Source organism: Podarcis bocagei (genome assembly GCF_964188305.1).
Source record: "Podarcis bocagei genome assembly, chromosome: 2".
NCBI lineage: Eukaryota > Metazoa > Chordata > Lepidosauria > Squamata > Lacertidae > Podarcis > Podarcis bocagei.
Genome location: NC_138126.1, coordinates 75,936,552 through 75,954,902, shown reverse-complemented (window position 1 = coordinate 75,954,902; position 18,351 = coordinate 75,936,552). Strand labels below are relative to the sequence as shown.

The following is an 18,351-nucleotide window of genomic DNA, read 5'->3' as shown; positions in this document are numbered from 1 at the left end:
AATCTTTTCTCTCTCCCCACGCCCTGCCATTCTGCATTCTCTTAGATCTTCAGTCAAGCAGACACCCCACTGAAACGCTGGCTTCTGGAATTTGCTGCCAAGCGTAAAAAGGCAGAAGTTCAAAGTGGAATAATCAGAAATGACAGCCTGTGGGATAGACTATTCTTTAATAAAATACAGGTAAGGATCTGGAAAAAATGGGCACTTGTGCAAGGAACCCTTTACGAAAATGAAATTGTACATGAAACTAGAAAAATTACCGGGGGGGGGGGCAACCTTTCCCAGAGAGCCTTCTTGCCCTGTAATGGATTGGGTTTTGGCCCCAGCAGCATTTTTTATGGGTGAGGCCTTTGAGTGGAATTGTTATTCAAATGAATGGAGACAAACCTTGGGCTGAGTGGGTCCCAGTCACTGAATGGGTGTTTGCCCCCTAGCAACAGTTTTACTGTCCTTCAAAGGAGCTGGAAGTCTCTTTCAGTCTGGATTTTAATCTAAACTGGAGAATCTGGCTGCTCCCTGACTTAATTTTCAGGCATTAGCCATGGCACCGCCCTGTCTTTGCAACAGACAGAAGCAACTGTTTAAGAGTCAACTAATCTTTCACTCTCTATCGGCTGTTTAGTTTTATGCAAGTTCACAAGTACCTAAACTGTGAAAATCACAGGAAATGTTGCTATCAAAGTGACTAATTCAGGATTGCTGGAGTAAACAAAGAGACCCCAAATAGAATCCCGATCCTCTTATTGTGAAAATTCGCATACCAAAAGTGAAATTTATTGTAGCTTTAAGGAGATTGTTCATCAGTGCAAATATTTCTGCTTACCTGATAGAACAATCTCATTCCTGCTCGCCTGTGTGCTGTTCTGGGGTTACTTTCACCCCCCCAGAGCACATTTGGGAGGAGGGCATGAGGCAAGAAATGAAGCCATTACTAGAAACACAAAAGGAAAGCTTGGACCAGTAAGAAGCAAGATCATATTCAGAGTCTTATCAGAAGGTCTCAAATACATTAGTTAAGAGTTTTACTCAACAGTACTTGCTCCAACCAATTGTGTGCTCCTCCAAAAAAAAATGTAATGATAAAAAATTAAAAGCAAGAAACAAAAATACAAGGTTGTAGCTAGCTGTGGCTTTGCAGTAGTAGAAAATGCTTATGATTGTGTACGGTGGGGCATCAAATTTTCACCCATTGTTCCTACCTCCTGCACCTCTGTATCTTTTCCCATGCTATTTGGAACAGCTCTGTAGGGACTGCAGTGGGTAAGGAATCCATGAAAATTGGATGTCATGGTTTGCATGAGGGTACACTTTCTGCTAGGGACGCGGGTGGTGCTGTGGGTAAAACCTCAGTGCCTAGGACTTGCTGATCGTATGGTCAGCGGTTCGAATCCCCGTGGCAGAGTGTGCTCCCGTCGTTCGGTCCCAGCTCCTGCCCACCTAGCAGTTCAAAAGCACTCCTAAGTGCAAGTAGATAAATAGGGACCGCTTTATAGTGGGAAGGTAAACGGTGTTTCCGTGTGCTGCGCTGGTGCTGGCTCGCCAGTGCAGCTTCGTCACGTGACCCGGAAGTGTCTTCGGACAGCGCTGGCTCCCGGCCTCTTAAGTGAGATGAGCGCACAACCCTAGAGTCGGACACGACTGGCCCGTACGGGCAGGGGTACCTTTACCTTTACACTTTCTGCTAGTGCAAAACCATTACTGGATACAGACAATCCAGTTTTATTTGACATGAAAATAGAATATTCTACAGCCCATATTATGCATTCAGAACTACACTCCCTCCCCTCCCCATTTCTCCCAGAACATCATTCACCTAGGCTGAGATGTGTGTGTGTTATGTGTGGCAAGGTCAGGAATGTAGCCGTTTGCGTGGCGAGGCCCTGGGCCCCGCAGTTCCATTAGATAATAAACACATGGACACAAATGTTTAGGTTAATGGGATAAAACAGGCCACAACTTTATTGGTTACAGATGTGAGCGGCTTGGCTTAGGCATTGAATGAAACCGGACTATATCCTGACTCCTGCACATCTGCCAGGAGTCTCATAAGGGTAAACCACTGGTAGGGGGAGCCCTATGATATACATTGATTAAGAGCTCCCCCAGGGTCCCCGATGGAGTTGTGGCATGGCTTTGGACAGGATCCACACGTCCGGGTCCCTTTAACAGGATACCCTTAACGTGGAGGGGCAGGCGGAGGCAACAACCTCCCCTCCCATAAACAAGGCTTACCCAATGCCTAACCGCCACTCAAGCCCTAAAGGCTCGCCACCAACTTAAATGGCTAGTGGCCATGCCCCCAGCCAACCTGATTGGCCAGCCGGGGGGCGTGATGCGGCTGGGAGTCCCTATGACTTGGGCGGCATCCCTCCACCCACAGCTGGGTTACTGGGAGGTCCTGGATGCACTCCTGCAACACTGTCCCCCCCCCCCCAGAAGGGGAGCGGACTTCCAGCATGCAGTGTGATCTTCATAAATGTGGGAGAGGAAAGAGGTTTGGAAATATAGGCATAAACTATTCGACTTGATCTAACGGGTAGGCTGATCTTTGTTGTCCCTGAAAGCCCAAAGTATACTGTGCAAATATGTACAATAACTTCTTTATGCTATATGCTGTTTTTTCAATGTTCTCTTTGCCCAACAGGCAAGCCTGGGTGGCTGTGTTAGGATGATTGTAACAGGAGCTGCTCCTGCTTCTCCCACTGTTCTGGGCTTCCTTCGAGCAGCCCTGGGATGTCAGGTATGTTGCACCTGTACATTTATCCAGTTGCACTTTTTATTTCCTAGCTAGAAGTTCTGCTACCTTTAGGGGAAAGCTAGATTGTTAAAAATGAGCTGTGGTATTAACTAATAACACTGTGGGAACTAAACACATCCATAATGGAAATAGGGAGAGTTAAGTATTAGGACCATATAAAGAGCCATGTTTACATACAGCAAGTCCCTTGCAAAAGTAATATGCTAATGGTAAAAGATCTGATCAGAACTTGTGTCTAGATTTTAATTTACAGTTCAGATCAGGTGGGGGAGGTACTATAGACAGATTGGGGCCAGATTTGTCTGCCTTCCAGTTCTGTCTAAGGGGAATCCCCCTCCTTGGATGCCCCTGTGTTTCCTAGATACCATTGAAGATCTCCCTTTTTAAGAAACAAGTTAGATGCACCCACCCTTCTTAAATGGGTGTTCAAGGTGGCAGGGATGCTGAGTAAGACAAACCCAGCTTGCAGTGTCTTTCCTTTTTCTTTAGCAGCAACCACCGACAGGCCTTTTCAGGTGTGGGCAGAGGCCTGTAGCACTAAACTTGACCTATAATTGGCTCATGCCATTCTCAGCCAGGTACTAGTGGCTTTCCTAGCTTGCAGTACAAGTTCCAAAGTGCATCCTCTTCAGCTGCTCTCAGAGTTCCTACAAAGGAGAGATTTCTCCTCCATCTTTACTGTCTTTCTCCATCTCTAAATTCAGCAATCAGAAGCTATTATTGTTCACAATTGTAATTTAGATTGTGTTCTTCCTGAGTCCCAACACTGGAGAGAAAAGTATTTATTACTCATTTATTTATTTTTGGCCTTCAAATAAAATGGTGAAATTAGCATCATCTTGTTTAAATGATGCAGGCCTCTGAATACCTGTTCTGCCTCTGAATACCAGTTGCTGAGGATCGCAAGTGGGAGAATTCGGCTGTCCACTTGTTCTGCTTGAAGGCTTCCGATAGGCATCTGATTTGACTAGATGGACCTTTGGTCTGACCCAGTAAAGTTGTTCTTATTTTCTTACATACTTTTGACAGGTCTATGAAGGCTATGGTCAAACAGAATGCACAGCTGGCTGTACCTTCACTACTCCAGGGGACTGGACATCAGGTAATAAACCAGGCAGGGTACTGAATCATCAATTAATCAATTGCCTTTTTATGCATTATGAAATAATTCACAGATAAATAATAAAAACAGCTATGAATAATTGTAAAAACAATACATAACCCAAATAAAGTTAGCTGTGAAAACAATACAAAATGAACATCAAAGACAGGGACCTTTTCATCCAGCTGGAAAGGCTTGTTGAAACAAATATGTCTATCATCCCCCCCCCCCCCCAGAAACTACAGATAGTGGGCACCTTTCATATCCCAACAGAGATAAATGTTCCACAAAACAGGAGCAGCTGCACTGAAAACTCTGCTTTGAAATACTGTGGCTTCTGATATTTCAGAGATTTTAAGGATAAACTCCTGTAGAATGCAGTGACCTACTAGGTATATGAGGAATAAGGAAGCCCCTTAATAAATTCTGTTTTAGAATGCATGTTTAATTAGCTTATTTAAGCTTGAAAACAATTAGGTCAGAATCCTAAAATGCCATGTATGTGCGTGCAGGAGAATGATGTGTAATCGTGATATACTTTGCAGCTTTGGGCTCAGCATTTTTCACTGCCAAAAAGGCAAGCAGCTTTAAAAACCAATCAGTGGTTTGTCCCTTTTCTCACTGAAACAACAGCTGTGCTCAGCCTAAACAAATGCTACTTACCAGTATGCGTATATCATTTCTTTAGATCCCAGCTTCTGTGACTTACGATAATCTGTGGCCCTGTTTGGATTTTGTTTCCTCCTTTGGATTGTCCTTAGAAAGAGATGAGCTCTGGGTTATATGTGCTCTTTCCCCTCACTTCTAATTACAATTATTATTTTTCACTAGACTAGCAATAAAACTGCATCTTCAGCAATGTTCAGATACTTTTATGATAATAATTTGCTGTAGTCGTTTTACTTTTGTTTTTCTTTATTTATTTTTTAAAAAGACAAATGTCTCCTTGGCAAGAAGCCAGTGACTCGATTGCAGAGCAGTCTCCTTCACCAGAGAGCACTGTGAACTGCACTGTCACTTTCATAAATCTATGTCAAGGGATTAGATCCTGCACTGGGCAGGTTGTTGGCCTAGATGACCTTTATGGTACCTTGCAACTTAAAAACTATCATCTCTCTGTGATTTGCAGGTCATGTTGGAGCACCTTTGCCCTGTAATTTAATCAAGCTGGTGGATGTTGAAGAACTAAATTACTTTTCTTCTAAAGGAGAAGGAGAGGTAACATGCACTCTTCCTGAACTCTTTGCTGTCTCACTTGTAGTTTAAAAAAGCCAATGAACCATTTTCCAGAGGCAAGATCTGTCACTCCTTTACAGGAGATAGGAGGGTGCAAAGATACATATATTTCTCGAGGACATGACCAACAAGCTCAGGTGCAGGAGGAGTTTGCTCTGGTGCTCAGGAAGGCAAGCGAGCAAGTCGGGCATTGGCTCTCATTCTTTCATTTCAGTACTGATGATCCAAACTTCATGCAGGGTAATGGCAAGAATTCCTGGAACTGACAGGCGCTGGGAAGGGAGAAGGTCCATGCCATAACTCCTTAGAAGCCTAGTTTAGGATGAACAGCTAAAGGAAAACAGGCACAATGAAATATACACAGCATCTTTGGAGTAAGATGGTGGCAGTGGGCTTAGACATTCATCTTGTCTGCTGGCCAGGATTAGTATTGTGGTGAGGCTGCTTTCTGATTACTGTGAATAGGACTATTATTGTGGATTTGCCTTGAAGGAATGCAGGAGCACAGTTTGGTTTCGAACAAAAAACGGTTCATCATTTAAAGATGGTTTCTTGGTTTTCTCTGGAATAATTTGAAGGGGCGGGGACAAAGAAGAGTGGCACCTGAAAGTCCAACAAATAAGTTATAGCATAAACTTTCATAGTCTTAGGGCATAAGTTATTGTGGACTATGAAAGCTTATGCCACGAGGCATTTCTTAAGTCTTCTACAAGACTCTTTCTGCTGCAACAGTCTGATATGGCAACACACATTTCACACCCAGCTGAAGATGGTGTAAGCAAAATATGTGCATTTGAGAAAGAAACAGAAGAGCAACTGGAGTTTTGGAGACAGAGAAAGCTTGGAGCTGTAAGCTAACAGCAGCTGAGGAGGAAGAAAGGTGTCTTTCCCTGGCAATCTGGTGTGGGAACAATGGACTGGCTTTGTTGAATGTTAAGCTGTCTGCCTCCACCTATGCTTGACTTGCATATATTTATTTAATACATAATTTTGTTTTGCAAACTGCAGTACAATAAACAACAACAAAGCAAAAAGTTGCAGATTTCTCATGCATCATTGTTACAGGATATAATTGGGGGGATAAGAATTAAAAAATAATAATTAAAACAACTATCTGATATAGCCTCTCCAAAATACAGCCCAGGTAAATTTGTAAATAAACCCAAATATTACAAAACATCCTAAGTTGCAAATGATGCTTCTATTCTGCTTGTTGTGCATCTAACAGTATGTTGTGTTGGCTCAGGCTGGTCTTTGCTCAGATGGAACAGAAAACCTTCACTCAGGAAGCATTACACATGTTCCAATCTACTCATTGTTGGCACAGAGTCCTCATAGGCAAACAGCTGTGCTTCTAGAACTCACAGGTCCAGCTTCCTGAAAGTCTCCCACCTTGTATCAGTGGTGCCAACTGTATATTTGTGTGGTTGGCCCTCCTCTCCCCAGAAAAGGGTTATGCCAGTATTCAGTGGCATGTGATTATAAAATAAGAGTTCCTTGTGTGGCTCAGTCTAACCCATAGGCTGAGGTTCTTGAAGACTTTTTGCCCATATATTCATCATTTGTGTGAAGTTATAACAATTGGCCTAAGTCTCTCTTTTTTAAAAAAGATGTCTACCTTGCAGTGTACCAGCAGATCTATCTCTTGCAGATTTGTGTGAAAGGTCCAAACGTTTTCAAGGGCTACCTGAAAGATAGAGAGAAAACCACGGAAGCTTTAGACAAGGATGGATGGCTTCATACTGGGGATGTCGGGAAGTGGTTGCACGTATGTACTGAAATGCTAACTTTGCACACTAAGATTGCAGGTTTACAAGCCCCTCTGACCAAAGGAATAAGTGAATTAGACATTGATGTGTTCGTCAGATCATGAGTATAGTGGTGGATAAAAATTACCGTATTTTTCGCTCTATAACACGCACCCGACCATAACACACATGTAGTTTTTAGAGGAGGAAAATCTGTAGGTATGCCACCCGTAGGCATTTCCTCCATAACACACACAGACATTTCCCCTTACTTTCTAGGAGGAAAAAAGTGAGTGTTATGGTGCAAAAAATACGGTACTACTGTGTGATATGAGTATATGCCAGACCTACATCAGGGTTCAGCTCCAACATTGGTTCCCTTCAGATTCCAACCCTCCCCATACCTTATTTTATGCGCTACCTCATAGCAATTGTCACATCTTACTGGTGGATAAGGCATTGGGTTGGATCCTCAGTCTATGTGGGTGGGGGTGGTCCATGGTCACAGGGTATCCCCTTAATGGGAGCCTGGAGGAGGTACTTCTTGTTCTGATGCCTAGCTTGGGAGCTAATGGGCTATAGCACCCCAAATGGTGATTTTGGGGTTTGCCTGGATGTGATACATACTGTGGTATGTATCTGTCCCTGTGGGGTGACCCATAACCTTGATCAACCCTGCCAATCATCTACCAGCAGTTGGGCTGGTTGAGTTCAGGATACCCACCCAATGCCTACCCCAAAACCTGCTGACACCTATAGTTGTAGCCTGTTTAAATCCCAACATTGCTGTTCTTTGTGTTGTTGTGATTATACCTAACCTCCTCCCCACCCGTGGCTTTACTATGCCTGGGCCGGCCACTTTCTGTTAGGTTTCATAGATATTTGACCTTAGCTTCTTTGGCCAGTCTGAGAAATTTGAAATCTGTTTGAATTCTGCTGCTCAGAAGGGACCCAGTAGACTGGAACTGAGTTGCAGGCAAGGCGATCTCACTTTTCCCTAGCTCTACGTGATTACTTGCTGCTGCATAAGCGTGTCCCCACCTGCAGGCTTCCCTTTCGGCATCTGATTGGCCCCTATGGGAGATAGGATGCTGGACTAAATTGGCCTTAGGCCTGAACCAGCAGACAGACTTTTCTTACAGTCTCATGTCATTTTTTACTCACAGAATGGTACACTTAAAATAATTGATCGAAAAAAGCATATATTTAAACTGGCTCAGGGAGAATACATTGCACCAGAGAAAATTGAGAATATCTACATTCGCAGTGAGCCTGTCGCCCAGATATATGTGCACGGAGATAGTTTACAGGTAACGCTATCCATTTTCTAAACTATGCTTGAAATTTGGTCATGCCTTTTATACCATTTTGTATTGTTTCTTGGGTTGGGGGGGGCGTTGCATTTAGGAACAGGCAAGGTGTCATATTTATTCCATTTAATAATGTTCAAAATGGATACAAGATGTTGGTGTCTGTTACCTGCTGAGCAGGTAAGTTCAGCAGCTAGATACATAGTTTAATGAGAGGAGCACAGCATTTGCTCACTGATGTCCCAGGCACAAGGCATTCTGGGACACGTAGCAAACTTTCTGGCGCAGTGGTCATTGATTGACCTGCATACTCTATAAAGTCTGTATAGATCAATAGGGAAACAACTGCATAAGCAGAGTCAAGCAACACACCCACATGCAGATTTTGTAACATTTGGGGCCATCCTCCTGATGGAACTAGAAGAGCTGAAGGACTATGGAGGAGAAGTGAGAGTAACTTTATTGCAGAACTATTTACTGTACAGTGGTACCTCAGGTTAAGTACTTAATTCGTTCTGGAGGTCTGTACTTCACCTGAAACTGTTCTTAACCTGAAGCACCACTTTAGCTAATGGGGCCTCCTGCTGCTGCCGTGCCGCCGAAGCATGATTTCTGTTCTCATCCTGAAGCAAAGTTCTTAACCTGAACCACTATTTCTGGGTCAGCGGAGTCTGTAACCTGAAGTGTATGTAACCTGAGGTACCACTGTATATGGAAGCCATTATCAAAAGTTAAGAGAACAGAGCTCTGTTCTGAACCTCCACTGCTGAGAACACACACACACACACACACACACACACACACACACACACACACTGCTCTGACTCTTGTGATAAGCAGAAGCTGCTGTATCATTGTTTGAGGAATGGGGGGCAAAGGGCAAAGAACTTGACAAGCACTCTTATTTAGGAAGCACAGATAAGAGAGCACAGCAAAATTCAAGGGATCAAGATGGGTTTGCTGTGTCACAAATACAGCCCCCAATTTTATCTGTATCGTTGCAGGCCTTCCTGGTGGGGATTGTTGCACCTGATGCTGAAATCATGCCAGCCTGGGCCAAGAAAAGAGGCTTTGATGGAACTTTTGCAGAGCTCTGTAAAAATGCGGTAAATTGCTTATGTACATGTTCCTGTGCATTATTAACATGCAATTCAGTGCCAATTTGGGTGTGTGGGTGTGTGTGAACAGACAAACATAAATTATAATTCTAATCGGTAGATCAGAATTTGCCAGTGCACTGAAAGAGCCTTATGGCGAATGATGCAATATGATAAGCTGAAAGGCCAACTTCAATGTTACATTAAAAGCAGCCTTCCATATCCTGTTGCCCCCAAGATGTTTTGGACTCCCAACTCCCAGCAACTCTAGCCAGCATGGCCAATGGTCAGGGATGATGGGAACCGTAATCGAGAATATCAGGAGAGCACCAAGATGGGAATGGCTGAATTAAAACAATTCAGCTAATGTGTTTGGATCTGACTGTGACTTTTTCTTTAGAAAAAAAAGCAGCTACAGGGGGCTCTGAACTGGATCAGATCCACAGCACAGAACGAGGGAGCTTAACCATGCCCAGTTTTCCTGCTAATAATAAGGCCCCCAAATGACATATTTACTGCTTTGGATAGTTTTCAGGCAAAAAGGGAAAAGGGGTTTTAATCCTGGTCGGGATTCCCACAGCTTCTTTTCATAAAGAAAGGCACAGCCAAGTCCAAAGCACAGTAGTTAAAACTGCTTTTAACATAATGTGTAATTCTGGCTCTAAGTAGCTAGGTGATTACTGTGTTAAGAGACTGGGACATCTGTTAGAAAGATTCCATTAGATAAGCAAAGCTCTGTCCTGTAACAGGAGCTAGTATAACATCTTGGGTTTTTTCCACTTTCTTTATCAGTACTGTTCCATTGCTACAAGATGACATCTATTTTTTTGCACAGTGAGATATGCTTTTGTTTCATTTTGTTTTTTGGAGGCTTGGAATGTCTGAGCCAGCGCCAAATCATGTGATTTCTCTGCTGTTGCCTAGACTAGATAAAGATTGCAGTAATGTTCCAGAAAGAAGACAGCAAAGCTACTAAAGAGCAGGTTTTATTTCTTCTATGGGTGTTCCAGCACATTTATCTTTGGTGGAAGCCATAAGTGAAGGACCATAGCTCAGTGGTGGACATATGTACTGCCTGCAAAACGGGGTCAAGATTCTCAGCACTGCCTGGATGTTCTAGGGATTGAAAGACCCCATGTCTGAAACCCGGCAGAACTGCTATGAGTCAGTGTAGGCTATCCTGAACTAGATAGACAAATAGCCTAACTCATTATAAAGCAGTTCCTACGCTCCTATGTATCTGAATAATTAATTAATTCCCCACTCCTTTGTGACAAAGCCAGGTGAGCTACTACCACTTGAGTAAGGGGGTGGAAATATGTAGAGCAGCTAGGATTTAGCAGTAGCAAAAGTAATTCCTGGCAACATTCTTGGGATGTTCAAGAAATAAGGCTGTAATCCTATCCCTGCTTACCTGGGAGTAAGTTCCATTGAACTCAGTAGGACTTACTTCTAAGTAGATGCCTACGCTATAATCCAGGGACTTGGTTATTAGAACACTAAGGAAGTAGACTGTAAGCACTTTCTCTTTAGATTGCCAGCTGATCAGGGCTGGGACCTGGCCTCTGTGCAAAATGCAATTCATATTGACAGCATTAGATAAATAACATTGCAAATGGCATCAGTGTAAGGTGTAGGGAATGTTTTCTGTGGAATGGAATGGAATCTACTATTTTGGAACTGGCGTTATAAGATACAGTTTCAGTCACTGAACTCATTTGTACTTTAATTTTAAATGCAAAGAGGAAAGTGAGAGCTCAGAGCTCTAAGAACAAATTCCAAGACAACATGCCAGAATAAGAATTTAAGTCTTTGTCCTGGGAAATGTGTTCATGCTTGGGAAATTTAAATCAAGGAGGTATTTCAGACACTTCTGCATGAAGACTACAGGACCAGAATTCCTTAAGGATGGGCAATGTTTTTCAAGCTGAGGGCCACATAACCTTCTGAACAATCTTGCAAGGGCTACTTGCCAGTAGTGGCCAAAAATGGGTGGAGCAACAAATGTAAATTTTACCTTTTGTACAATAGGCTATTTTGTACGAACACTCAAGCACCCTGCCTCTATCCTCCCCATGTCAGAGTTCAAAGACACGTTCCAGGTGGGCATATTTGGACTGCAAAGCTTGGCATGTGAAGGGTGTGACCTGAGGAGAGTTCCAAGGGCCAGACAAAGAGGTCATGGGACAGACAATTCATCCCTCTGCCTGATATTTCCCATCCTTGCCCTACACAGTATAATCACATTTCACCCTCTGCTTCTTTGAAAAGTTAATTGTCAACAGAGAGCCAAATAAATAATTATTTAAAGGACTTCCTGGCTGTAAATGTTCTCATATGTTCTTACTTAGGAGCTCAAAAAAGCAATAATGGAAGATATGGTGCAGTTAGGGAAAGAGAGTGGACTTCATTCGTTTGAACAGGTAAATACTAAATACTGATGATAGCTTTTGATTACTAGATGCAGATGAGCTTCTTCTTTGTGGCTGAATAGCAGGGATTTTAGCATGCATTATATAAAAGCCCCAATGCCTCGCTTATGCTTTGTGGTTCAGTACTCAAGTGTGTATTTTTCTATGAAATAAAACTATCCTTGTCTGTTTATGAATGCATGAAAGGTAATGTTAAAGAAGGTCTCTCTCTATGATAGATAACATGATAAAATATTCCATTCAAGCTGAGAGCAGTACTGGAAAGTCAGCTTAATTACCATTCTTGTAGCTGACCTGGAAAATACAGCTGTTCTGTTTGTCCTCCATCCATGGACTAATCTCCTCCTGACGTAGGTATTTTTGCGGCAGACCTACAAACCTCCAATAAGGGAAGTTCAAAAATGGACATAATGTACTCCTCTCTCTCTCTCTCTCTCTCTCTCTCTCTCTCTCACACACACACACACATATCATTTAAGAAGCGTGATCTAAAATAAGGTCATGTTGTGATTCTATTATTTTTAAAAACACAAATGTAACAGCTGTAACATTCGTATAATTCCTAAGCGTGCCTGCATTTGTGCACTAGATTTGGCAACAGCATAATAAATGCACTTGCAGTGTCATAATGCATGCACTAAACAAGAATAGAGACTGTAGAAACTAATTCCACATAAAGCTTTCCTGCTTTTTCAAAAACTGGTCTATAAAAAATGTTGAGAATGTGTTACTCTTTAATCGTAAAAATGCAAATAAAACATAAATGATCCTTAAGTTGCTTCCAGAATTAATGCTTAGCACCAACACATTTTTCACAGCAGCAGCAAAGATTTTGCCAACACGAAACTTTGAAGTGGGCACTGCAGTTCATTTTCAGTGCTAAAGGTAGTCAAGTGTTTTAATAGTTAAAATTTTATTTCCCCTAGTGCCAGTTATTTCTGCAGAAGGTGGAGAGAACGCAGCATGTCCTCATTGTGTCTCAATCCTAGAAACGAGCCTTTTAAGATTGTTTTTGATGCAGAAATGTATTTTTAAAAGTCTGTTGCTAAAATATACATTGTGTCTGCCATTAATTGCCAAGTGATAACAACAACAGCCAAATTTAGAATTTCTATTCCAATTTCTATACCAAAGCAACAGGCACAGAACCTCATCCATGCAGCAAGCTACCTCATTCTCAAATAAGCATGCACAGGATTGCACACTAAATTTGTTCACCTTTCAATAACAAGCCAAGCAAATAAAGAGCGACAAAACTTCCAAATATCTAAATAGTCTGGGTTGTATTAAGAAGTCAGATAAACGAAAATACAGAGTGACTGCTTACTATAATTTATGCTGTAAAAGTCACATGCTTTGCCCTATTGGGAGGGGGGTACCTTTTGTTCAAAAAACCAGTGTATTGGGCAAAGCTAGGGACATTATTGATGAATTTCTGCAACTAAAAGGCTGAATTTAAAAGTAGGCAGGTGTTAGCACTGGGCTATTACATCCTACATAGGAGTGGGTGTGCAGAATAATACTTGGCAGAGTGACCAGTGTGATATGTCTGGAACACAGCTATCAAATCAGCTGTTTCCTTTTATTCAACGTTACAGTATATTTTTATAAACATGTTGACTTGTTTCCCCCCCCCCCTCATAGGTTAAAGCTGTTTACATCTACCCCGAAATGTTCTCTGTACAAAATGGTTTGTTGACACCTACATTAAAGGCTAGGAGACCAGAGCTGAGAGAATTTTTCAAGAAACAGATAGAAGAGCTTTATTCAAGCATCTCCATCTGACACCAGGGGAACGTTCTTCAGAATAATGGACTCTGTAGCAACATTAGGATAATACTGAAACGTGAAAAGGGCGCAGTTGAAACGAATAAGCATCTGACCTTCCACGCGAGCCTTCTGTTGTCGGAAGACACCATCACTGAGTAATTCTTTTACCATCTAGTTCTAGTTCCTCTTGTTGTAATGGATGCTCTTGAAGATTGCTTAAAAACATACTGGACAACCGTTAAGCTACTTTCAATCCCACTCCTTCTGAAAGCATTTTACAGACACCTTTGTTATTAATACCTGCAAAAACATAAACAAAGATCCCTTAGCAAACAGGAAAGAAAAGCAGACTGGACCTGCCCATTTTGTATGACACTCCTCTAAGCTCCTGGATGATTCAATGATGTGATAGGGTTTCCAGATGTCTCTCTGTATGGGTACCATTAAGAACTCTTTAGAAGCAAGCAGTTCCCAGGTTGCATATCATGCACACACCTTCCTTAGCATGGTACGGCACCTTCCTTCGTGTGGTGTAGCTTCACCCTTGGCTGCTACTGCGTGCATATGTGGCCAAGAACTCCTCACTGCAACTGAGCTCTTAAAAGTACCAGGGTCCCACTCAGCGAGATATCTGACAAAGACTAGTGGTCTACCTCAATGTTCTTGGATGCTCAAAGCCAGAAATAAATCTGTTACCCTGATGTAGAACTTAAAACTGGAATTGTTTAATCGTTCTTTAAGTGGTAGCACATGTTTTCCCTGCAAGACATAAATTGAATTCACCTTGTGTGAGCCATTCACAAAAAGAACAGATGGGAGGAAGAGTTTGGATTTCATATGTATCGAAGTAGGAAGAGCTTTGGATTTCATGCCTACTTAATACAGTGTAGTGGCACGTGCTGGGTGAATGCTAACCTGTAATTGCCAGAAATGTCAGAAATGTTACAGGCCCTGGAATTTTTTGTATTTCTTGTGTCTTGGATGTCTCTGCAATTAGCAAGGGATCTCTGTGGCTGCTCCTTTTAAAGAACTGACTGCCTTGTGTTGTGGCAGCTACCTGACAGCAACTTGCAAAACAGAAGGATAGTTGGTATAAACATGCTGCATAATTTTGCAGCTTCCACTCCCCACCACCCCAGTGGATTCCAAATAGAATAGGATTTTGAGTCAGAGCTTTCCCTTTGCAGCACTTTATAGCGGTGCACTTCAGGAGAACTGAGCTGACTTCAAATAATTTAAAGAGGATGCAGAGTCTTAACAAACAGCTGTTTGGCCACATCATCTAACTTTAAAGCAGCTTCTCCCAGCTTCTTCTTCCACCAGGCTTGCATCTACTCCAAGTCCCCACCTCTTATTCTCATGCATTCTGATAGCAGGCACTTCTGAGCAAATAGTAAAGGCTTCACTCCCTTGACAATGGCCTTGAGAGGGATTCACTTGACTGAATAATAAAAATAAATGTAGAAAAAGAGCCTGTTCCCATATTTTTTTAGGCCAACACCTTAGAAATTTGCCTAAATAAATATTCCATGTTTCAGTGGAGAAACTAACGCTTGCTCTGGAGAACCTGCACAAGCCTTCTTATGATGCCCAGGAATTGCAAGTACTGTAGATCAGGGATGGGAAACCTGTGGGCAAGCCAAGTGGTGCTGGACACCCAAGGCCCCATCTGCCAGAACATCCAGTAGTCAGAGCTGATAGGACCTGCTGAAGTTCCCTCTCTTTTATGCAACTACTAAAGGTGCAGGGGCCATGTCCCCTTCTGCATCTGACTACCTTAAATATAGTTTTCTGCTCTGAAGTAGTCATTTGATTCAAGGGTTGGGAACCTGCAGCTGAGCTAAAACTCCATTCACACCTGACAATTGACCACGCTGGGTGAGGCTGATGGGACTCAGGAGTTCAACACCATCTGGAGGGCCACAGGTTCCCTAGCCCTGGCATAGTTAGTACTAGTACCTGCATACAGGAGGACACAAGAAGATCTCTGCTGGATCAAACCTAAACCCAGTCTACTCCACCATTCTGTTTCTACAGTGGCCTGCCAGGTGTTCATGGGAATCCTGCAACATGAGGGTAGCAGCACCATTCCTACTTGTATTCCTAACACTGGCGGTAGATCATAGCTATCAATACTAGTAGCCATTGATAGCTTTACTCTCCATGAATTTGTTTCTCTTTTAAAGCCATCCAAGCTGGTGGCCATCAATATCTTGCGGTAGTGAATTCCACAATTTAACTATGCACAAAAGTAGTATTTCCTGAAACTTCCAACATTCAACTTCATTGAAGAAAAGCTTTTCTATATATACTTTCTGCACATCATGCATAATTTCATACACCTCTGTTATGGATGCGTGTTTGCCTTTTCCCCAAACGAGAAAGCCCTAAATGTTGGGCTCTTTCCTTATAAGGGAGTGTATTGTTTTGGTTGGCCCTTCCTGCACAACTATTCCTCAGTGGTAGCAGTGGCAGGGTTAGGTGAATGTCTGAGTTCAAATGCCATAGCTATATGAACAAAGCCATAGAACCAAATCCAGTGCTAACAGATTATATGGCTTTCTTGAAACTGTCTCCCCAGACGTAGTTCAGATTTTCTAAAGTTCTCAACACACAGCACCTTGCATGGAGAAAGAAGCTTGTGACCATATTAATACAGGAGCTGCTTCTGATGTAGATCAGCATGAGTGGAAAAGCTGAAAGGTGGTGAATAGGATGGCAAGGTTCAAAAGAAGGCTTTCTGTATACAAGAGGGAATTTTAGCATCTGTAGTCTGCATTATACCTGCTGAATTTCCCCATATATATCACTATTCAAGGAGCAGTAACTTGTCTTTTTTGCACCTGGAGCTCCCTAATGAGCCACAATGCTCACATATATTGATATAAGGAAAGATCAGCTTAGATGTTACTTTTTACATGAGGAAACCTGGGAGGTTTTAGGACATCTGAACTATCCATGAGACATCAATAAGTCTTGGGCTTGTTTGAGCTGAAGTAGACCTACTATCTCCATATCATCTTACCAATAACTATGGTGTTAAATGATTTATCCACATGGAGCTGCTAAATCAGTCAAGTTGAAGGGTGACCAAAGTGAATTTAAGATTGCAAGATTTTTTTTTTAGAAATTATAGAGACAGCGAATTAATGAGCAAGTGTTTAAGCTGAGCCTGGTTAATTAATGTCTGTTCTGAACAAACTGTTAAGATTTCAAAAGTGACTGCACTTTTGAAGTAGTACTTCCAGTACAAAAAGTACTTCTTTTGTAGTTTTCAAATGCCTGTTCTGATTTCTTGATAGCCCAGCTACAAAGGTTTCACTTTATGCTTAAACTTATCTGATTATCCAGGTTCTATCAGTGCAAAAGCAGAATTAAAGCCAGTAATTTAGGCTTCACTGTCTGGGCATAAGTCTCACTGAACTCAATGGGACTAACTTCTAGTAGCTATGTATAGACTGCACTGTTAGATCCACACTTGAATACTAGGCTGCAATTTTACAGCAGATAATGACACCACGTACTTTTCATATTCATTGGAGGAGGAAGGTACACAAGTTTTCTTGTGTGTGTTCTTTTCATTTAGGTTAAGGCATTGCTTGGGAATGATTTTCTAAATGCTTACTTCCCTGAGCTATAAACACTGGAGAAAACTGGCCCACAGATGAAAAGCAGGTCTATATGAAATTGAGGATTTGTAGTTGGCACTGGCTCTAAAATTCTCTCATGGCCCCAATTTACAGTCTACAAAGGTTACTTAGATATTTATTGAACTTTTACTTGAAGCAGTACATAGGAACATATTGGGCAGGATCCAGCCAAAGCCCCTTGGGTATGATCCAGCCACTTTTCATTCTCTTTGATTTCAGTTAGACAAGCATTTTCTTAAATCTTAGATATTTTCTAGTGAAACCAAGAGTTCTTAAAATGGTTAACACTGGTCTAGCATATTTTTCTTAAAGAAAATAATTCAATTGTGCATTTCCCTTCATTGAGGAATTGCAATTCCTTAAACCATCATAAGGAAAATCCCAGTAATCACAATTGCCCACTCTAGTGGCTGAGTTGTGAATGTTGTTCAGTATACACAAACCCACACAATTTTGTTGTTTGCTGCAGAAAAAGGAGCCAAGCTAGAGCTTGGCCCTATATGCTTGCTAAACATTACAAGATGTATTACACCGCAGTTAGGCAAATAGGACAAACACTATGGCCTAGGGACAGATTGCTATCTGCCTGTCGTTTGCAATGGATATCTGTCTCTGGATTCAAAGACTACTAGGGAGTAGGCATCCTTGAACTTTAGGTGCCCTTTATATGATATGACGGTAGCATGAGAGCCACTTACTCCTGGCTTTATGCCACATTCATGCTGCAACATTTAAGAGCCTGGCAGCACTTGAGTTAAGCATCATACAGGTCCTTCCCACCCAATCATCACCCTTTTACCTCACCTATGAAACAAGTACATTAGAAGAACCCATTGCTGCTGTGCTGGTTGCCCACATGGCCATGTGCTTTTAAAAGTTATAAAGGCAAAATATAATGCCATAATTGTAATGAATGAATGTGGTTCCTACATTGTACCCAGAATACAAGGACACCTTACCGAGTAAACATGCATACCCCGAGCGGTCAGTACTTAAAGAAAGACATATAAAAGCATAAATCAGAACACGAACTAGGTTTAAATAAATTGTAAGTTTTCCTATATCAGCAAATGTGCATATGCCAGTTTAGGATATGCACTGTTACACCAGTATAATCACGGGATTACAATGTTACCGCACCAAAGGCTATTGCTTGTGGGAATATTATTTCCTATCAGAGTTTTTTGTACTAGCACTAGTACCTGATCCTAAAAAGATAATGTAATATATAGGAGGTAGACAAAGTGC

General features: G+C 42.0%; 1 protein-coding gene and 1 long non-coding RNA gene across 16 annotated transcripts in view; one reads left to right on the top strand and one right to left on the bottom strand.

The window, feature by feature from the left end:
* ACSL6 (acyl-CoA synthetase long chain family member 6) overlaps nt 1-14,168 on the top strand; it is a 79,441-nt gene extending 65,273 nt beyond the window's left edge. For all 10 annotated transcript variants that reach the window (XM_081185560.1, XM_081185566.1, XM_081185565.1 and 7 more), the window contains 9 exons: nt 46-180; nt 2,645-2,740; nt 3,788-3,860; nt 4,990-5,078; nt 6,748-6,864; nt 8,011-8,154; nt 9,159-9,260; nt 11,603-11,674; nt 13,328-14,168. In XM_081185560.1, the coding sequence (XP_081041686.1) occupies nt 46-180; nt 2,645-2,740; nt 3,788-3,860; nt 4,990-5,078; nt 6,748-6,864; nt 8,011-8,154; nt 9,159-9,260; nt 11,603-11,674; nt 13,328-13,468 (969 nt within the window). In that variant the 3' untranslated portion in view covers nt 13,469-14,168. The remainder of the gene's footprint in view (nt 1-45; nt 181-2,644; nt 2,741-3,787; nt 3,861-4,989; nt 5,079-6,747; nt 6,865-8,010; nt 8,155-9,158; nt 9,261-11,602; nt 11,675-13,327) is intronic.
* LOC308582493 lies at nt 5,085-13,697 on the bottom strand. Of its 6 annotated transcripts, XR_014005701.1 has the most exons (4): nt 13,567-13,666; nt 11,962-12,054; nt 6,715-6,783; nt 5,086-5,368 (listed from the first exon to the last, which is right to left on the bottom strand). It is a non-coding gene; the product is annotated as an uncharacterized lncRNA (long non-coding RNA). The 6 variants fall into 6 exon arrangements; XR_014005697.1 differs by lacking the exon at nt 11,962-12,054 and having other exon boundaries at nt 5,085-5,426; nt 13,567-13,697; XR_014005698.1 differs by lacking the exon at nt 11,962-12,054 and having other exon boundaries at nt 5,085-5,368; nt 13,567-13,697.
* Nucleotides 14,169-18,351: the final 4,183 nt, after the last annotated feature.